The sequence below is a fragment of the Artemia sp. Qi Xiang Cuo genome, chromosome 7 (genome assembly GCF_049724085.1).
Source record: "Artemia sp. Qi Xiang Cuo chromosome 7, ASM4972408v1, whole genome shotgun sequence".
Classification (NCBI taxonomy): domain Eukaryota; kingdom Metazoa; phylum Arthropoda; class Branchiopoda; order Anostraca; family Artemiidae; genus Artemia; species Artemia sp. Qi Xiang Cuo.
This window is the reverse complement of record NC_142800.1, coordinates 73,269,385-73,283,334: the sequence shown is the minus strand read 5'-3', so window position 1 is coordinate 73,283,334 and position 13,950 is coordinate 73,269,385. Positions and strand designations below refer to the sequence as shown.

Below are 13,950 nucleotides of genomic sequence, written 5' to 3'. Positions count from 1 at the left end.
GGATACAATTTTCAAATATAGATGGAAAAAAGAATATGGCCCACAGATTTCCTAAACTTTCGCAAACAGATTTCGATGTTAACCTAGAGCCTTGCAATTCTGGATTCAAAGTATTTAATAGTATTCCACTAAAATCATTCCACTAAAAGTCTGTATTCGTTTCATTTTTTATATTGATCCTTGAGCTAGAAAAGGGTTCTACTACTTCTTCTTTTAACCCTATGGTATTTTTTCGGAAATTTTTATGAGCTGGTGAAAATTAATCTTTGAATGTTTGTAACACTGGTTCTTGTATAACACTGATTTCACAAAGAAGTAATCCAAAAAGAGAATTTTATTAAAAAATTTAAATGAGTTCAAACTAGGCTAATTTATAAAGAACTGGTACTAAATTGTAAGAATAAAAACTGATAAGAGCATTTTTTGGCTTTGACTAAAAGATCAGTTGATGATAGTGGCTTTTTGTATCTTATTTAATAAGATAATTGTTGAGCCTTGGGAATGAAAGTTTCAAGAATGGGTCTAACAGCCCAGGAAGGAGTTCCCAAGTTTTACCTCTCCCTTTAGGAAAGTTTGAATTCTACACCAGTAGCTCCACAGAAGGAAACATGTTAATAAAGTAAAAGTAGCCTAGCTAGCATCATCAGATTCCTTATTTTAGGCCATGCTCTTTCCAAGTATTAAATTTGTGGGTAAATTTTTACCAAATCATATTATTGAGTAACAACTAAAGTGAACATACCATTCAATGCCTTTTTTTATGCTGATTATAAATATAATAATTATATTATATTATATTACAAATATAATAATCATTTCTATCGGAAATGAATTTCAGCCCCCCCCATATATGCCAATTCAGGGTATATATTTCTACATTAGGGGGGGGGTGTTGGCAAAGTTTAGACTTACCTCCCATTTACATCAGAAACAAAATTTGAACCCCCCCCCCCCCTAATTTAGAAATATATACCCTTAATTGGCATATATAGGGGGGGGGGGGGGCTGAATTAATTTCCAATAGAAATGATTATTACATTTGTAAACAGCAAAAAAAAAGGCATCAAGTGGTAAATTCACTTTATGCATAAGTCAATAATATGATTTGGTAGATATTTACCAATCATTTTTGTTGGAAATGAATTTTATTCATTTCAAGTACCTTTATTTTCATTATTTTCAAGTACCTACCTCTGTTCATTCTCCCTCTTGATGGTCCTGACCTTTAAAAATTTGTGTGTTATAAAAGCAAAACCTTGCAAAATAGATCTGCTTAATAGAGTACAAAAAATTGTTTTCAGATTCACAACTTTGTTAAATCCCAATCTATATAATTTTAAAGATATGCAAATACATTTCCTAAATTTTGAAAAAAATTCTACCCAAATAACAGGAATTGCATTTTCAGAACTAACTTACAGGATCCTTAGTGCCTTTAGGGAAACATCCCTGTTATGGCACTCTCTAGATGGCTGTCAGTTGGTTCATCAAGTCTTGTTTCTCTGATACTTGGCTATCTGAAATTCTGCAGGTTTCCATGATAAGTGTTTGTGAGTGAAGTGTGGCGTATTTTTTGGCTTCCTGTGTGTTAACAGTTTTAAGTCAATAAAGTCAGATGTTTAAGAGTTTTGTGTTTACATGTGTTCTTTCTAGAATCGGTTAAATCCATTTTTGAATATGTCAAGGGTGTCTGCTTAAACAACACTTTTTGGAAGACTGTTCCAGTTGTCTACAGCTACTACACTGCAGACATTGGCTATTGATTTATTTAGAGCATGTGGCTTGAGCACCTTTACCGAGTGACCTTGTGTAGTCTGTGTTTTGGGAGTTGAAAGTAATTTTCGAAGCTGAGTTTTTTAAACTTGTTTTTCATTTTGTACTTCTGGATTTGGTCTCCTCTTTTTCTTCTTTACTTGAGTGTTGGAAGTTGCAGCTTCTGTAACCTCTCTTTGAAGCCTGGAAGAAGCTTTGTGGCGTGTCTTTGAATTTTTTCTATCTTGGCTGAGTCTGTTTTACAGTGAGGCCCACATATAATATTACCATACTCAATAGTAGGTCTTACTAACCCTTTGTACAGCTTTACAATGGTCTGCTGGTTGAGATGCTTGAAGCTCCACCTAATGAGACCAGTGAGTTGAGAGGCCTTTGAAACTATTTTGTTTGTATGGTTATGAAACTTGAGCTGAGAGTCAATAATGATTCCAAGGTCTTTTTCTGATTCCACTGTCTCTAATGGTACCCTTGCACCTGTTCTACTTTTTATAGTTAACTGTGGGGCCAGAGAACAGTTTCCTGTTCTCTGACTAAAGCCAGAGAACAGGAAACTGATAACTTAAAATTAAGGTAAAATATTATTTTGTCAAAATTTCAATAGGTATATAGACCTGTCATATAGGCAAATTTCAGGACCCTCTAAAGGGAGAAGGAGTGGAGGTGGGTTCTTGAAAATACCTTCCCAGGACATACATTAGCCTGTAGACCCATCCCTGAAAGTTTCAGTTTCCTAACTTAACCCCTTTCCAAGATGAAATTAGCTAAAGTAGAATTTTACTGTAGCCTATATTTCTAAATAAAACTGGTTAACAAGAAGAAATTGCCATTTCAGCTGATTCAGGAATAGGCTGATAGTTATTATTTTCTTTAGTCTTAATAGGCTAGTAAAATGTTATTTTGAAAATAAATTTGTAGAAATTCTTAAAAAGAGGTAAAAAAAAACCTCAGAAATAATGTCAGTTTTGCTCTGATGTCATTTTGAGGTGTTTCATTGCTATTGAAAATGCTTCATTTTTTGTTTCACAGACTGAGACTGATCTTCTTTCAACAATTTTGATTATATATTTCCATCAGCCTATTTCCCTAATTAATTAAAAAAAACTTCTCATAAATTAAGTTTTTCCAAGAAAAGTAAAGAACTCCATTAAACAAAAAATGAGCAAAAATAGAATCAAATAATCTACTACTACTAACAACTCACTGCAGCACCAAGCCACCTGAGGCCAACACAGCTACGCTTGCTCCTCCTCCATCCCATTCTATTCAAAGCCTCTCTCTTTACACCTGCTCATGAAGTTCCCATTTCCTTTAAATCTTTCTTTATGATGTCCTCCCACCCCAGACAAGGATGGCCTGCTTTCTGTTTAGCCCTGGATGGTTGGCCAAAAAGAACAATCTTTGGCAATCTGTCATCCTTCATCTACACAACATGCCCTAGCCACCTCAACCTTTCTTTCATTATAGCCCTAGAGAGCAGTAATGACCCACATTTTTTGTATAGCCTATTGTTTTAAATATGGTCAGTCAGCTGGGAACAAATAATCTACCAAGTGCAAAACTACCACAAATTAGGATCAATAAAGAAATGAAACCCAAAACAAACAGTAATTTCAATAAATAACTGAGTCAAACTCAAAACAAGTAGAAATTAACATGATTAGGTCACAACCCCTATGCCTTCTCAAGGTCAGAACATAATTTACACTTTACTAAAACAAAGAAATTTAATATTTTCACTTTTATAACTTTCAAAAATAAAAAAAGTATTAAGATTTTAAGGAATAAATATCAGCATATGTTTATTAAACTGAGAATGCACATTCATTTTTTTTTTTTTCAGTAAAGTGCAAATTCTGGCCTTGAGAAGATATAAGGGCTGTTTAAAAAAAAAATTGCTAATATGCCTGTATCAGCAATCTGTATACACATAGTATGTTATGATTTAGTTCGACTTTCCCCTCAATGTTTTTTTCAGTGTTGTCAGCATTAGTAGTAATTGCTGCAGTAATATTAATAGTAGTCATATTAGTATAAGTAGTGGTGGTGGCAGTAGAAGCATTTGTAGTTTTAGTAGAAGTAGCATGCAAATATTGCCTTTTTGGTCAACTGATCATCTTACTTATCATTTTGTTAAAGTTCCAAATTAATATACTCAGTCATTCCTTAGCTATGCCCTTTTGATACCTTATATACACATAACATGTTTTGATTTAGTTCAGCATTCCCTGAAAGACTCACCTTAATGCCCTTTGTAGTTTGGGAAAGTAGAAGTCAAACATGTATATCTTTTGTCAGTAACATATGCCATATGTAACCAATGAACACATTGCCTAATTTACAGCTTTTGCCACAAGGCCTTGGGAGGGGAAGGGGTTGACATTTCTAAACACATAATTTGCTGAACTTTTAAACAATACTGTAAAAAAAATGTCTAAAAACCTTGTGTAGATGTTTGTTTTGGGAAAAGATTGACATGGGGGGGGGGGGGGGGTCTGGTTGCTCTCAAATCACTTTTGACTCTTAAAAAGCAAACTAGAGCTTCAAATTTTCAACCAAATGAGCCACCTCTAAAGTTCATATACTATCCTTTTCATAAGAACTTAAAATGCCCCTGGGGCATAACTTATAACCCTTGCCCCTGTGCTCTAGCAGTTTGTATCAACCTTTAAAGCCTTTTAATATGATCTTTGGACTATTTTGAATAAAATGGCTATCTCAAAATTTCTATTGGATGCATTTCAGGAAAACACCATGGGGAGATAGCTGCCCTCTGATCACTTTGACTCTTAAAAAGAGCACTAGAAATTTTGATTATGAATCCAATTAGACCCCTGCAAAGTATATACAACCACCCTTTTTATAAAAAAAACCTTATATGCCCCAGGGCATAACATACAATCCATGCCTTGAGGGCTGTGGGGATGGTCATCCTCAAAGACATATTTCCCAGACTCCTCAATTACATTGAAATTTTTTTTTATCTCAAATTTTTTATTTGATGTGTTTAGGGAAATGATGGGTATAGGGGGGCTGTTTGCTCTCAGATCACTTTTGACTCTTTAAAAAGGCACTAAAACTTTCAATTTCAAATCAAATGAGCCCCATCTTAAGTCTACATGACTGCCCATGCCGTGAAAACCTTATATGCCCCCCAGGGCATAACTTACAACTCTTGCTCCAGGACTCTATGGGTTTGTGTCACCCCTGGTGGTTGTTCTTTGGACTATTTTCATCAAAATTTCTATTCTGCAATTTCAGTGACATGTGTTTGGTGAAAAGAGGGGTAGCCAGGGGGGATAGTTGCCTTTTATCACTTTTGACTCTTAAAATGGAGCTAGAACATTTTCAACCAAATGAGCCTACTCTAAAGTTTATACAACCATCCCTTTTGTAAAAAACCTTAAATGCCCACAGGGAATAACTTACAACCCTTGCCCCCAGGCTCTGGGGGGTTGCTTCAAAGACGCCAAAAGCCTTGTTATATGAACTTTGGACTATTCTGAATAAAATGGCTGTCTAAAAACTTCTATCAGATGTATTTCAGGAAAATATGATGTGTGGAGGAAGGGTGTAGTTGTCCTTTGATCACTTTGACTCTTAAAAAGGGCACTAGAACTTCTGATTACTAACCCAATGAGCCCTCTCCAAAGCTTATACAACCACCCTTTCTGTAAAAACCTATTATGCCCCCAGGGCATAACTTACAACCCTTGCCCTGATGACTGTGTGTGGGGGGGGGGGCTTGTAATCTTCAAAGACATTATTACTGAACCTTTCAAAAACACTGAACAAAATGGCTATCTTAAAATTTGGATTGGATGTACTTTGGAAAATGATTGGCAGGGGTGGAGGCTGGTTGCCCTACAATCACATCTGACTATTGAAATGGACACTAGAACTTGCAATTTCTAATCAAATGAGCCCTTTTTGAAGTTTCTACAACAACTCCTTCTATACAAAGTCCCCTGGTCTAAAAAAAAAAAAAATATAAATAAAAAAGATACATTGTGCCAACATTGTTCTTTACTTAGCAGTGCAATAGCACTGCTTATGATAAGAAAACAAAATTTGAACTTCTGAAATCTTTTTACCAACTGGCCGAAAACATTGGGGGTGAAGTACCTACATCCACTCCTTCCTCTTCCAAATGGCTTGATGACCTTTCACAAACTTTGTGTTACAAAAGTGAAACCTTGAGAAATAGATCTAGGGCAAGACCCCCAACACCAGGACTGTGCCTAACCTCAGACAAATATCTTGATTGTGATTCTATCCTAAACAAGTACAACAGGCTTTTAATCTTGAATGTTATGTATGTTGGTTTAGACAGTTAGGATTGGCTGACTATGATTTTGGAAAATTTTGTTTTTCAACATGTAAATTTTGACAAATCTTTTTTGCCACACTTTTCTAATTAAATTGGTCCAAGATTGAGTGTTCAGTGATTTCTATACTTTGTTCTGAGTTTGGGATCTTTTTTCCAAGATTAGGCTCTACTATTGACTTTTAGTACTTTAAAATATTAAGCATTTTTTATGGGTTCTTTTCAATGAAAAAATAAGTAAAAATAGGCCCTTTTCAATGAAAATACCATTCTAAAAGGTGTTTCTAAAATCTAGGGAGGGGGGAAAACCTAATAGGGACAAGTGCCCTCTATGGCACCTTTTTAGACCTCTTAAACAAAATCAATGCCTAATGCTAATTTTTTGAAAAATTAGCATACCTATCTCAGAAGAATACATCTAAATTCAATAGTCTTAGCTCAAAAAATAATGAATTATTCAAAATAATTCAATAATTATTATCATAGGGTTATCTTTCACTTATTGAAATGCTGAGTAATAATTTTATTCAGATCAGGAACTATAATCATTTGCCAAATATTGCAAAATCTAACTAGCTTTGCAGGGATTAAAATTCACTGAAAAGGCTTACTGGTTTGGTAATTACTAATATCCAGTTCTAGATAATAGGGTATATGGGAGTGCTTTTATTGATGTTAAAAGTAAAGATTGCCATCAAGTAGTGTCTAGGATTAATCTAAAGCTCAATTTTAGGAAGGGTAACTACCTTCTGGGAAGCTATGGTACTGGTAGACTCCAGGAAGAAAACCTGAGAGAAACTTTCCAGGAACAGTTGAATTTTAACCTGGTGAGTTTAAAATCTGACAATGTAGAAAATGGATGGAATAATTGTAGAAAAATAGTTTGTGAAGTTCCTAATGCTGTCTTAAAGAAGAAAGTTAGAAATGCAGCTAGGAATATTAGTGAAAATGCTTTATGTTTAATAGAGAAGGATGGTCTTGTACAAGAATTGTTTGAGTGATAGATCATATGAAAATAAGAGGAATTTAAAGAAAGTGGAGAAAACATTAAAATATGAATTAAGGATATGTGAAGTTCAGGCCATGGATAAAATTGCTGAAGTTATGGTAGATGCAGCCAGATGGCTTAATAGTAGAATATTGTACTGGCATGTTAAATTGAGAGGGAATAGTCAATCCAGACTTGTTCAAGTTAAAAATAGGAACAGGCCTACAATACTTACTTACTTGTACCTGCTACAGGACCAGGCCTGAGTGCCTTGCTCAGCATCTAGAAGACTCCTTATGGTAGACTCTCATTTGTTGCAATCTTGTGCTAGTTCTTAGTTAAACTGGAGCCAGCAGGTCTCCCACTTTCTGCCTAACTTAAGACATCCACCAATAGTATTGAGGTCGTTTTTGACAGTTGTTCTCCAATTTTTCAGTTGACTGCCCAGACATCTGTGCTAATCTGACAGAGGAAAAGCTAGAAGCACTTTCTTTATGATATGGTGATTGGGTCTTCCCAGGGCAGGGCCAAGCTAACAGAGTGTTCTGTGTTTAACAATCACAGCTTTGGGCAGGATGTTACAGCAGTGGTGATGCACATCAGCATTTGAGATTCTGTCTGGGTATTGAATAAGAGCACTGGTCAAATACTTCCAAATTATGGAGTTGAAGTGCCTTTAGTGGTCAACTCTCAACTGCATAGAATAGAACAGATCTAACAGCCACTTTATAGAATCAAATTTTTGTCTTCAAACTGATCTCCTGTCCATTCCACAAATGGTGGCAAAAGTCAGAGAAAATGGCTTGGGCATAGTTGATTCTCTTCTGTACGTTCAATAAAAAAACAAGTTTTTTCATCTGAAAGTAAGGAGTAACATCAAAACTTAAAAAAAAACAGAAATTATTAGGTTTATGAGGGTTTATGTCAACACCTTGCTCTTAATGCTAAAGTTTGATATTTGTTCCAATTCTTTAAGAATTACCCCTGAATCACAAAGGGTTTAATTAGAATAAATACCTTTTCTGAAAGTACTAAAAAAACTTTAGTGTAAAGAATGATGTATTGACAAGGGGGCAAACCCCCTCATATACATAATGATTTCTGTTTGTTTTAAGTTTTAATGTTGCTCCTTACTTTCAGTTGAAAAAAATTATTTAATTTCTTATTGTTTTTTAAGCAGTGCTGGGAAATCTGGTGCTCCTTCACAGAAAATTCCCTTCCCCCATGAAAAATTCCTCCATGGAAATATCCTCCCATGCAATCTTCTCCCCCAACCCCCAAACCAGAAAAAAATCCCCCTTGAAAATGTCTGTATACTTCCCAATAACCAATACCATATGTAAACAGTGGGCAAAGTTTACAACTTGCAGGCCTCCCCCCAGGAACTATGTTGGAATAATTCATCCTCAAAGACATAGTTACTAATTTTTTTTTTACTATGCTGAACAAAATGGCTATCTCAAAACTGATTGGGTGACTTTGGGAAAAAATAAGCATGGGGGGGCTAGTTGCCATTCAATTTTTTTGGTCACTTAAAAAGGGCACTGGAACTTTTAATTTCCGTTCAAATCAACTCTCTTGCGATATTCTAGGACCACTGGGTTGATACAATCATTCCAGGGAAAAAAAAAACACATCTGTGATGTTTCTTCTGGCAAAAAATACAGAATTCCACATTTTTGCAGATAGGAGCTTGAAATTTCTACAGTAGGGTTCTCTGATACGCTGAATCTGATGGCGTGATTTTCATTAAGATTCTATGACTTTTATGGGGTGTTCCTCCCTTTTTTGTAAAATAAGGCAAATATTCTCAGGCTCGTAACTTTTGATGGGTAAGACTAAAATTAATGAAACGTATATATTTGAAATCAGCATTAAAATCTGATTCTTTTGATGCATCTATTGATATCAAAAGTCCAATTTTTAATGTTTTGGTTACTATTGAGCTGGGTCCATCCCTACTTACAGTTTGTTACCATGAACTATTTGATCAAGGTCACAGCCTCCACAGGAGTATATTGGTAAACCAAGATAGGTGAAGCTATCAAATTTTCTCCAATTCCTGTCTGTACTGTAAAGCACAAGCTAATCATCCAACTGTATATTTAGGTCCATGACTTTTGTTTTGACTGTATTGATCTGAGAGAAATATGGCTTTGGTTTTGACCCAGCAGCTGAGAGAAATATGGTATTTCATTTAGCATTTCTTGGGCAGTTGTTGGATCAGCAGCAAGAGCAACAATGTTGTCCGCGTAGACCAGCTCAGACTCATTAATGCCCAATCCCATAACGACACAATCAAAACTCGAGAGGGTTCTTTCTAGAACCCAATCTATACAGTATTCAAACAAAACAGGGGACAATATGCATCCTTGTTTTATACTGCTATCCACATTGAAGGGCTTAGTTTCTTCATGAATGACTCTTACAGTCGCTTTGCAATTCTCTTAGTAGGCTTTCAGTAGGTCTATAAATTCAACTGGCATACCATCTTCTACCATGATTCACTAAAAGCTTTCATGTGATTACAGAGTTGAAAGCAGCAGCAACACCCAGAAACATTTTAATTATAGGGAGGCTGTAGCGTTTGCACTGTTATAGAATAAGACAAACGGAAGATCTGGTCAGTGTACCCTCTCCAACTGCAAAATCCTCACTGATTTTCATGCCTCTGCTCATCTCTTGCTTCCTTTAACCTTTTGAGCAAAATCATTGCAAATGCTTTGGTGGCCAAGTCCATGAGTGATATCCCTCCGTAATTACAGCTATCTCATTTGTTCGCTTTTTTAGATACTGGGATTATTACTGATATTTTCCAATTAGACAGGAAGGTCCTCTTCTCCCTTATCAATCTGAAGAGGGGTTCTAGTTGTTCTGCTACAACATGTGGTGAGGCCTTGTAGAGCTTAGAAGGGATACTATCTTTTGCAGGTGACTTATTGGCTTTCAGCTGTTTAATAACGTTTAGTATTTCTAAAGTTGAAGGTCAAGCCTTGTCAATTTCGTATGGTGGTTTTCAGCTGTTGGTGACAGTATCATCAATGCATCTTACACATCTGTGTTTGGATTAAACTGGTCTTTTAAAGTGATTCCTGCAGTAATCGAGTTTACCTTGATTGCCTTTTAAGTGATAGGTGACTTTTTTCCAGTTATTTCTTTAAGAGTTCTATTTAACCTTCTCATGGTATTATTTCTGGCTGCCTTTTCCGTATCTAGGGCTACCTCATTCCAAAATTGCTGGCAGTCATGACATAAGCTGGTTTTATCTTTTTACGTAATAACTTTTTTACTGTGGTTGATGCATTTGATGCCTGTCATCTAGGCTCAATTAGTTTTACAGTTTTCTCTGAGATATATTTTTTCTCAGCTTTGTAGGACCATAAACTTTAAATTTGGCAGCCACCTTTTCAGTGGTGTTCTGGAGTTGTTTCCACAGGCTGGTTGGATTTTCATCACAGTCTGTCAGGCCTGTAAACTAGTTCTGTAACTTCAGGCAGAAGTTTTCTTTCACTGATTGAATTTTCAGTTTCTCTACTCCCATCTTCCTTTGTAGGGGTTGTCTCTTCCTCACGCTCAACTTCAGGAGTATCTTTGCACCTACAAGCGCGTGATCACTTCCAGATTTAGATCCTGTGCAAGCTCCTCTGTAAGCTCGAGAATCTTTGTCTGGGGAGCACCAACGCTAACAGATCAATATATGGTCAATTTGGACAGCTGTGGAGCCATTGTTCAAGTGCCAAGTTATGCTTTGAGAGGGTTTGTGTTGGTGATGACAAGGTTATAGGGTCTCGCGAATTGGAGTAATTTTACCTCATTGGAGCAACACTGTCCATAAGTAAACCAACCAACAATATTGCGAACATGGGGGTCTCTTGGGCCAACATGGGAGTTCCAATCACCTGCTAGAATCAAGAAATCCCGTTTGGGGCGTTTCTGCACCGTAATGTCCAGATTAGTCTAGAAGCAGTCCTTATCAGGATCTGTTGCCACTCTTGTTGGTGTAGACAGCAATCATAGAGATGTTGGATAGTCTTCCTTTCAGTTGTAGTCTTGCTATTCTGGGATTCACTGGATCCCATGCCAGAAGAGTGATTTGCGCACGGCGGCCAATCATAAAGCTGACTCCATGGTTGCCAGATCCATCATATGCAACAGAGTTGAGGAATAAATAGGAGTATTCGGAATCACATACTGGTATGGTATCTTCAGACCATACTGGTCAATCTAGTCTCCAACAGACAAAGGACGTCTGCTTTGTAGCAATTCATTTCTATAGCCATCACTAGTCTTTTTGATTCTCGCTTCATGGATCTCAAACCCCAGCTAGAAGCTCGGACTTTATCCTTCTGTTGATTCATTTCACTGGGAATAGCTCCCTTACTTTTTGATCTCGTCACTATTCCAGGGAGCGGGACCACGTTGCTTGAAACCGAGAGCGCTTGGCACATAATTTCTGGAAGCAATTTTTTTTATAAATTTGTCATGGGAATTTTCTTGACCTAGGGTTCCCCAGACCCTTGGCACTCCAACATGGACGAGTCTGAATTGAGAAGTGCCTGAGTCATTAAACCCCTATTAGTCCTCAGTTTTACAGATTATGAGCAGGCATTTGATTCATCTGATAGAAGAGCTTTAGCAAAGGTCCCATTCTTGTGTGGTATACCAGATAAATGCATTAAAGGGATTATTGGTATGTACAAGAATAACATTGCTGCAGTTAAGGTAGGGAATGAGGTTAGTAGCTGGTTTCATATTAAATCAGGAGTGAAGCAGGGCTGCGTCCTATCTCCATTTATATGGATCATTTTGATGGATTTTGTTCTAAGGAGCACAGCAAAGGCAATGGGAGACAACGGAATCAACTGGGAAGTATAACTCCCATGGACTTAGATTATACTGATGATTCAAACATCCTAGATGAAACTATTTGCAAAGTGAATGAGTTTTTAGAGATTTTGCAAAATCAGCATGCAAGAATAGGTTTGAAAATTAATTTCAAGTAGCTAAAACTAGGAATAAATGAAGTGATGTTGGGTAACAAGAAGATCAATTAAGTGGACAGCTTAACTTACCTGCTTCCCCCCCTTTTTTTTATGTCCCTTTTAATTCTTTTTATGGTTTGTATTTGTGTAAGTTGAGTTTGACATGTTTTCATCTTTTTAACTTTTTTAATTGACTTTTTACAGTGTAATTATTGACTTTTAACTGGTTGTTCCTTATAATTTTTCTTTTTTGTTGTTGTTTTTTTTTTGCATTTTTGCCAGTTTTAGTGCAACCATTAATATTGTCGACTTTGAAGTCCGAATTCGGCCCTTTGTGGGCTTGCGATAGAGATTTTTTTGAAATAAATAAATATCTTATATCTTACCTAGGTAGCATTATTAGTAAAAATGGTGGGTGCAGTGCAGATCTTAAAAGTTGAAAAGCTAAGTCTTGGGGTGTTTTTTTTTTACATTTTAAAAAGTTTAGAAGAACAGGATAGATAAGTTTCCAAACCAAGATTGGAATATTGGAAGCTACAGTGATGACACTGGTCATGTATGGTTCTAAAGCTTTGACGCTCCGGAAAACGGAGGAGGATTTGCTAGATGTTTTCCAGAGATATTGTCTACAGATTTTATGGGTACCTGACTGACTGACCATATCTCAAACAGTAAGCTGAATGAAAAATATGGGTCAATCCCACTTTCTAGGGCTATAATGAGAGAAAGGTGGAGATGGTAGGACAAATTCTGCAGGTGAGGGAAGACTGATTGTTCAAGGTCATCCTTTTTGGGCAATTGTCTAGGGCCAAACAAAAAGCAGGCCGTCCCCGAATAGGGCGGGAATATATCGTAAGGAAAAATTTAAGGGAAATGAGTACTTCTTGGGAGGTTCTAAAAAGGGAGGCTTTGAATAGACTGGGATGGAGGAGGGACATGCGTAGCTGTGTTGGCCTCAGGTGGCTTGGTGCTGCAGTGTGTTGTTAGTAGTAATTAGTAGTAGTTTAAACAATACTAGGCCTAGTGCAGTCAGTGTTTATCCACAAGTTGTGTATGAACTGGAAGTGTAATCATGACAAAAAAATCTATGTACTAATAAAAAAATTATTCGGATTTATTAAGATTCCTAGGGATTGCTTCATCCTTGTCTTAGTGGTGTATTCTGTTTGTAAGTAACTACTGACATAATGTAGATGTTCTCATGTTTTTCTTATAGTTTAATATATAGTATGATATGATTTAAGATATAATAATATCATAATTAATAATATTATGTGTAGAATATAATATATATAAAACAGTGTAGTATAATTATGTTATATATTATAATAGGAGTAATGGAAAGTACTTAAACTTCCTATTTTTATTTAGGTTAGCAAACTCTTATGTGACAATTGAATGGCCAAATTTTTGGGCTTTCACGGCCCCGTTTTTTTTCGACTTGTTGTTGTACTGCTGCTTGGTTGGGCCTTCGTCTTCTTTTGCTTTGTGAAACCTCTGTTGAGCAGTTCAGATGATTCTCACTCGGTGAGATCAGAAGATAAATATGATCACCTGAAGACAATGGAAAGACTTGAAAATGCAATAAAAGAAATAAGTGATATGAGGAAACAGAATGAGCATCTGCATCGGCTTATTAAGAATATCAGAAATAAGTAAGAATTCAGATATAGCTGTTACTTAATTGCTATCTTTCTTGAGGGAAATATTTATGAATGATTAAGGCTTATGTGATCTGATATCATTCCTTGAAATGATTGTAGGCTTATTTTAAAGTGTAGCCTACTAAGTCTAAAAGCTTAATTTTGAAGTTATAAACTTAAGAAGTTAAAAAGCCATAAAAAATTTCTTTTAAATAAATTTTTAGCTTTAATTTAACTTAA

The 13,950-nt window shown here is 36.1% G+C and overlaps 1 protein-coding gene across 4 annotated transcripts in view; it reads left to right on the top strand.

Annotated features, from left to right (window-relative positions):
- The first annotated feature begins 339 nt into the window (after positions 1-339).
- FucT6 (alpha-(1,6)-fucosyltransferase 8) overlaps positions 340-13,950 on the top strand; it is an 86,745-nt gene continuing 73,134 nt past the window's right edge. The window contains exons 1-3 of one of the 4 annotated variants that reach the window (XM_089092548.1): positions 340-394; positions 6,831-6,924; positions 13,439-13,722. In XM_089092548.1, coding sequence (XP_088948674.1) covers positions 13,466-13,722 — 257 coding nt within the window. In that variant the 5' untranslated portion in view covers positions 340-394; positions 6,831-6,924; positions 13,439-13,465. The remainder of the gene's footprint in view (positions 395-6,830; positions 6,925-13,438; positions 13,723-13,950) is intronic. The other 3 variants (XM_089092549.1, XM_089092551.1, XM_089092550.1) reach the window with 3 other exon arrangements.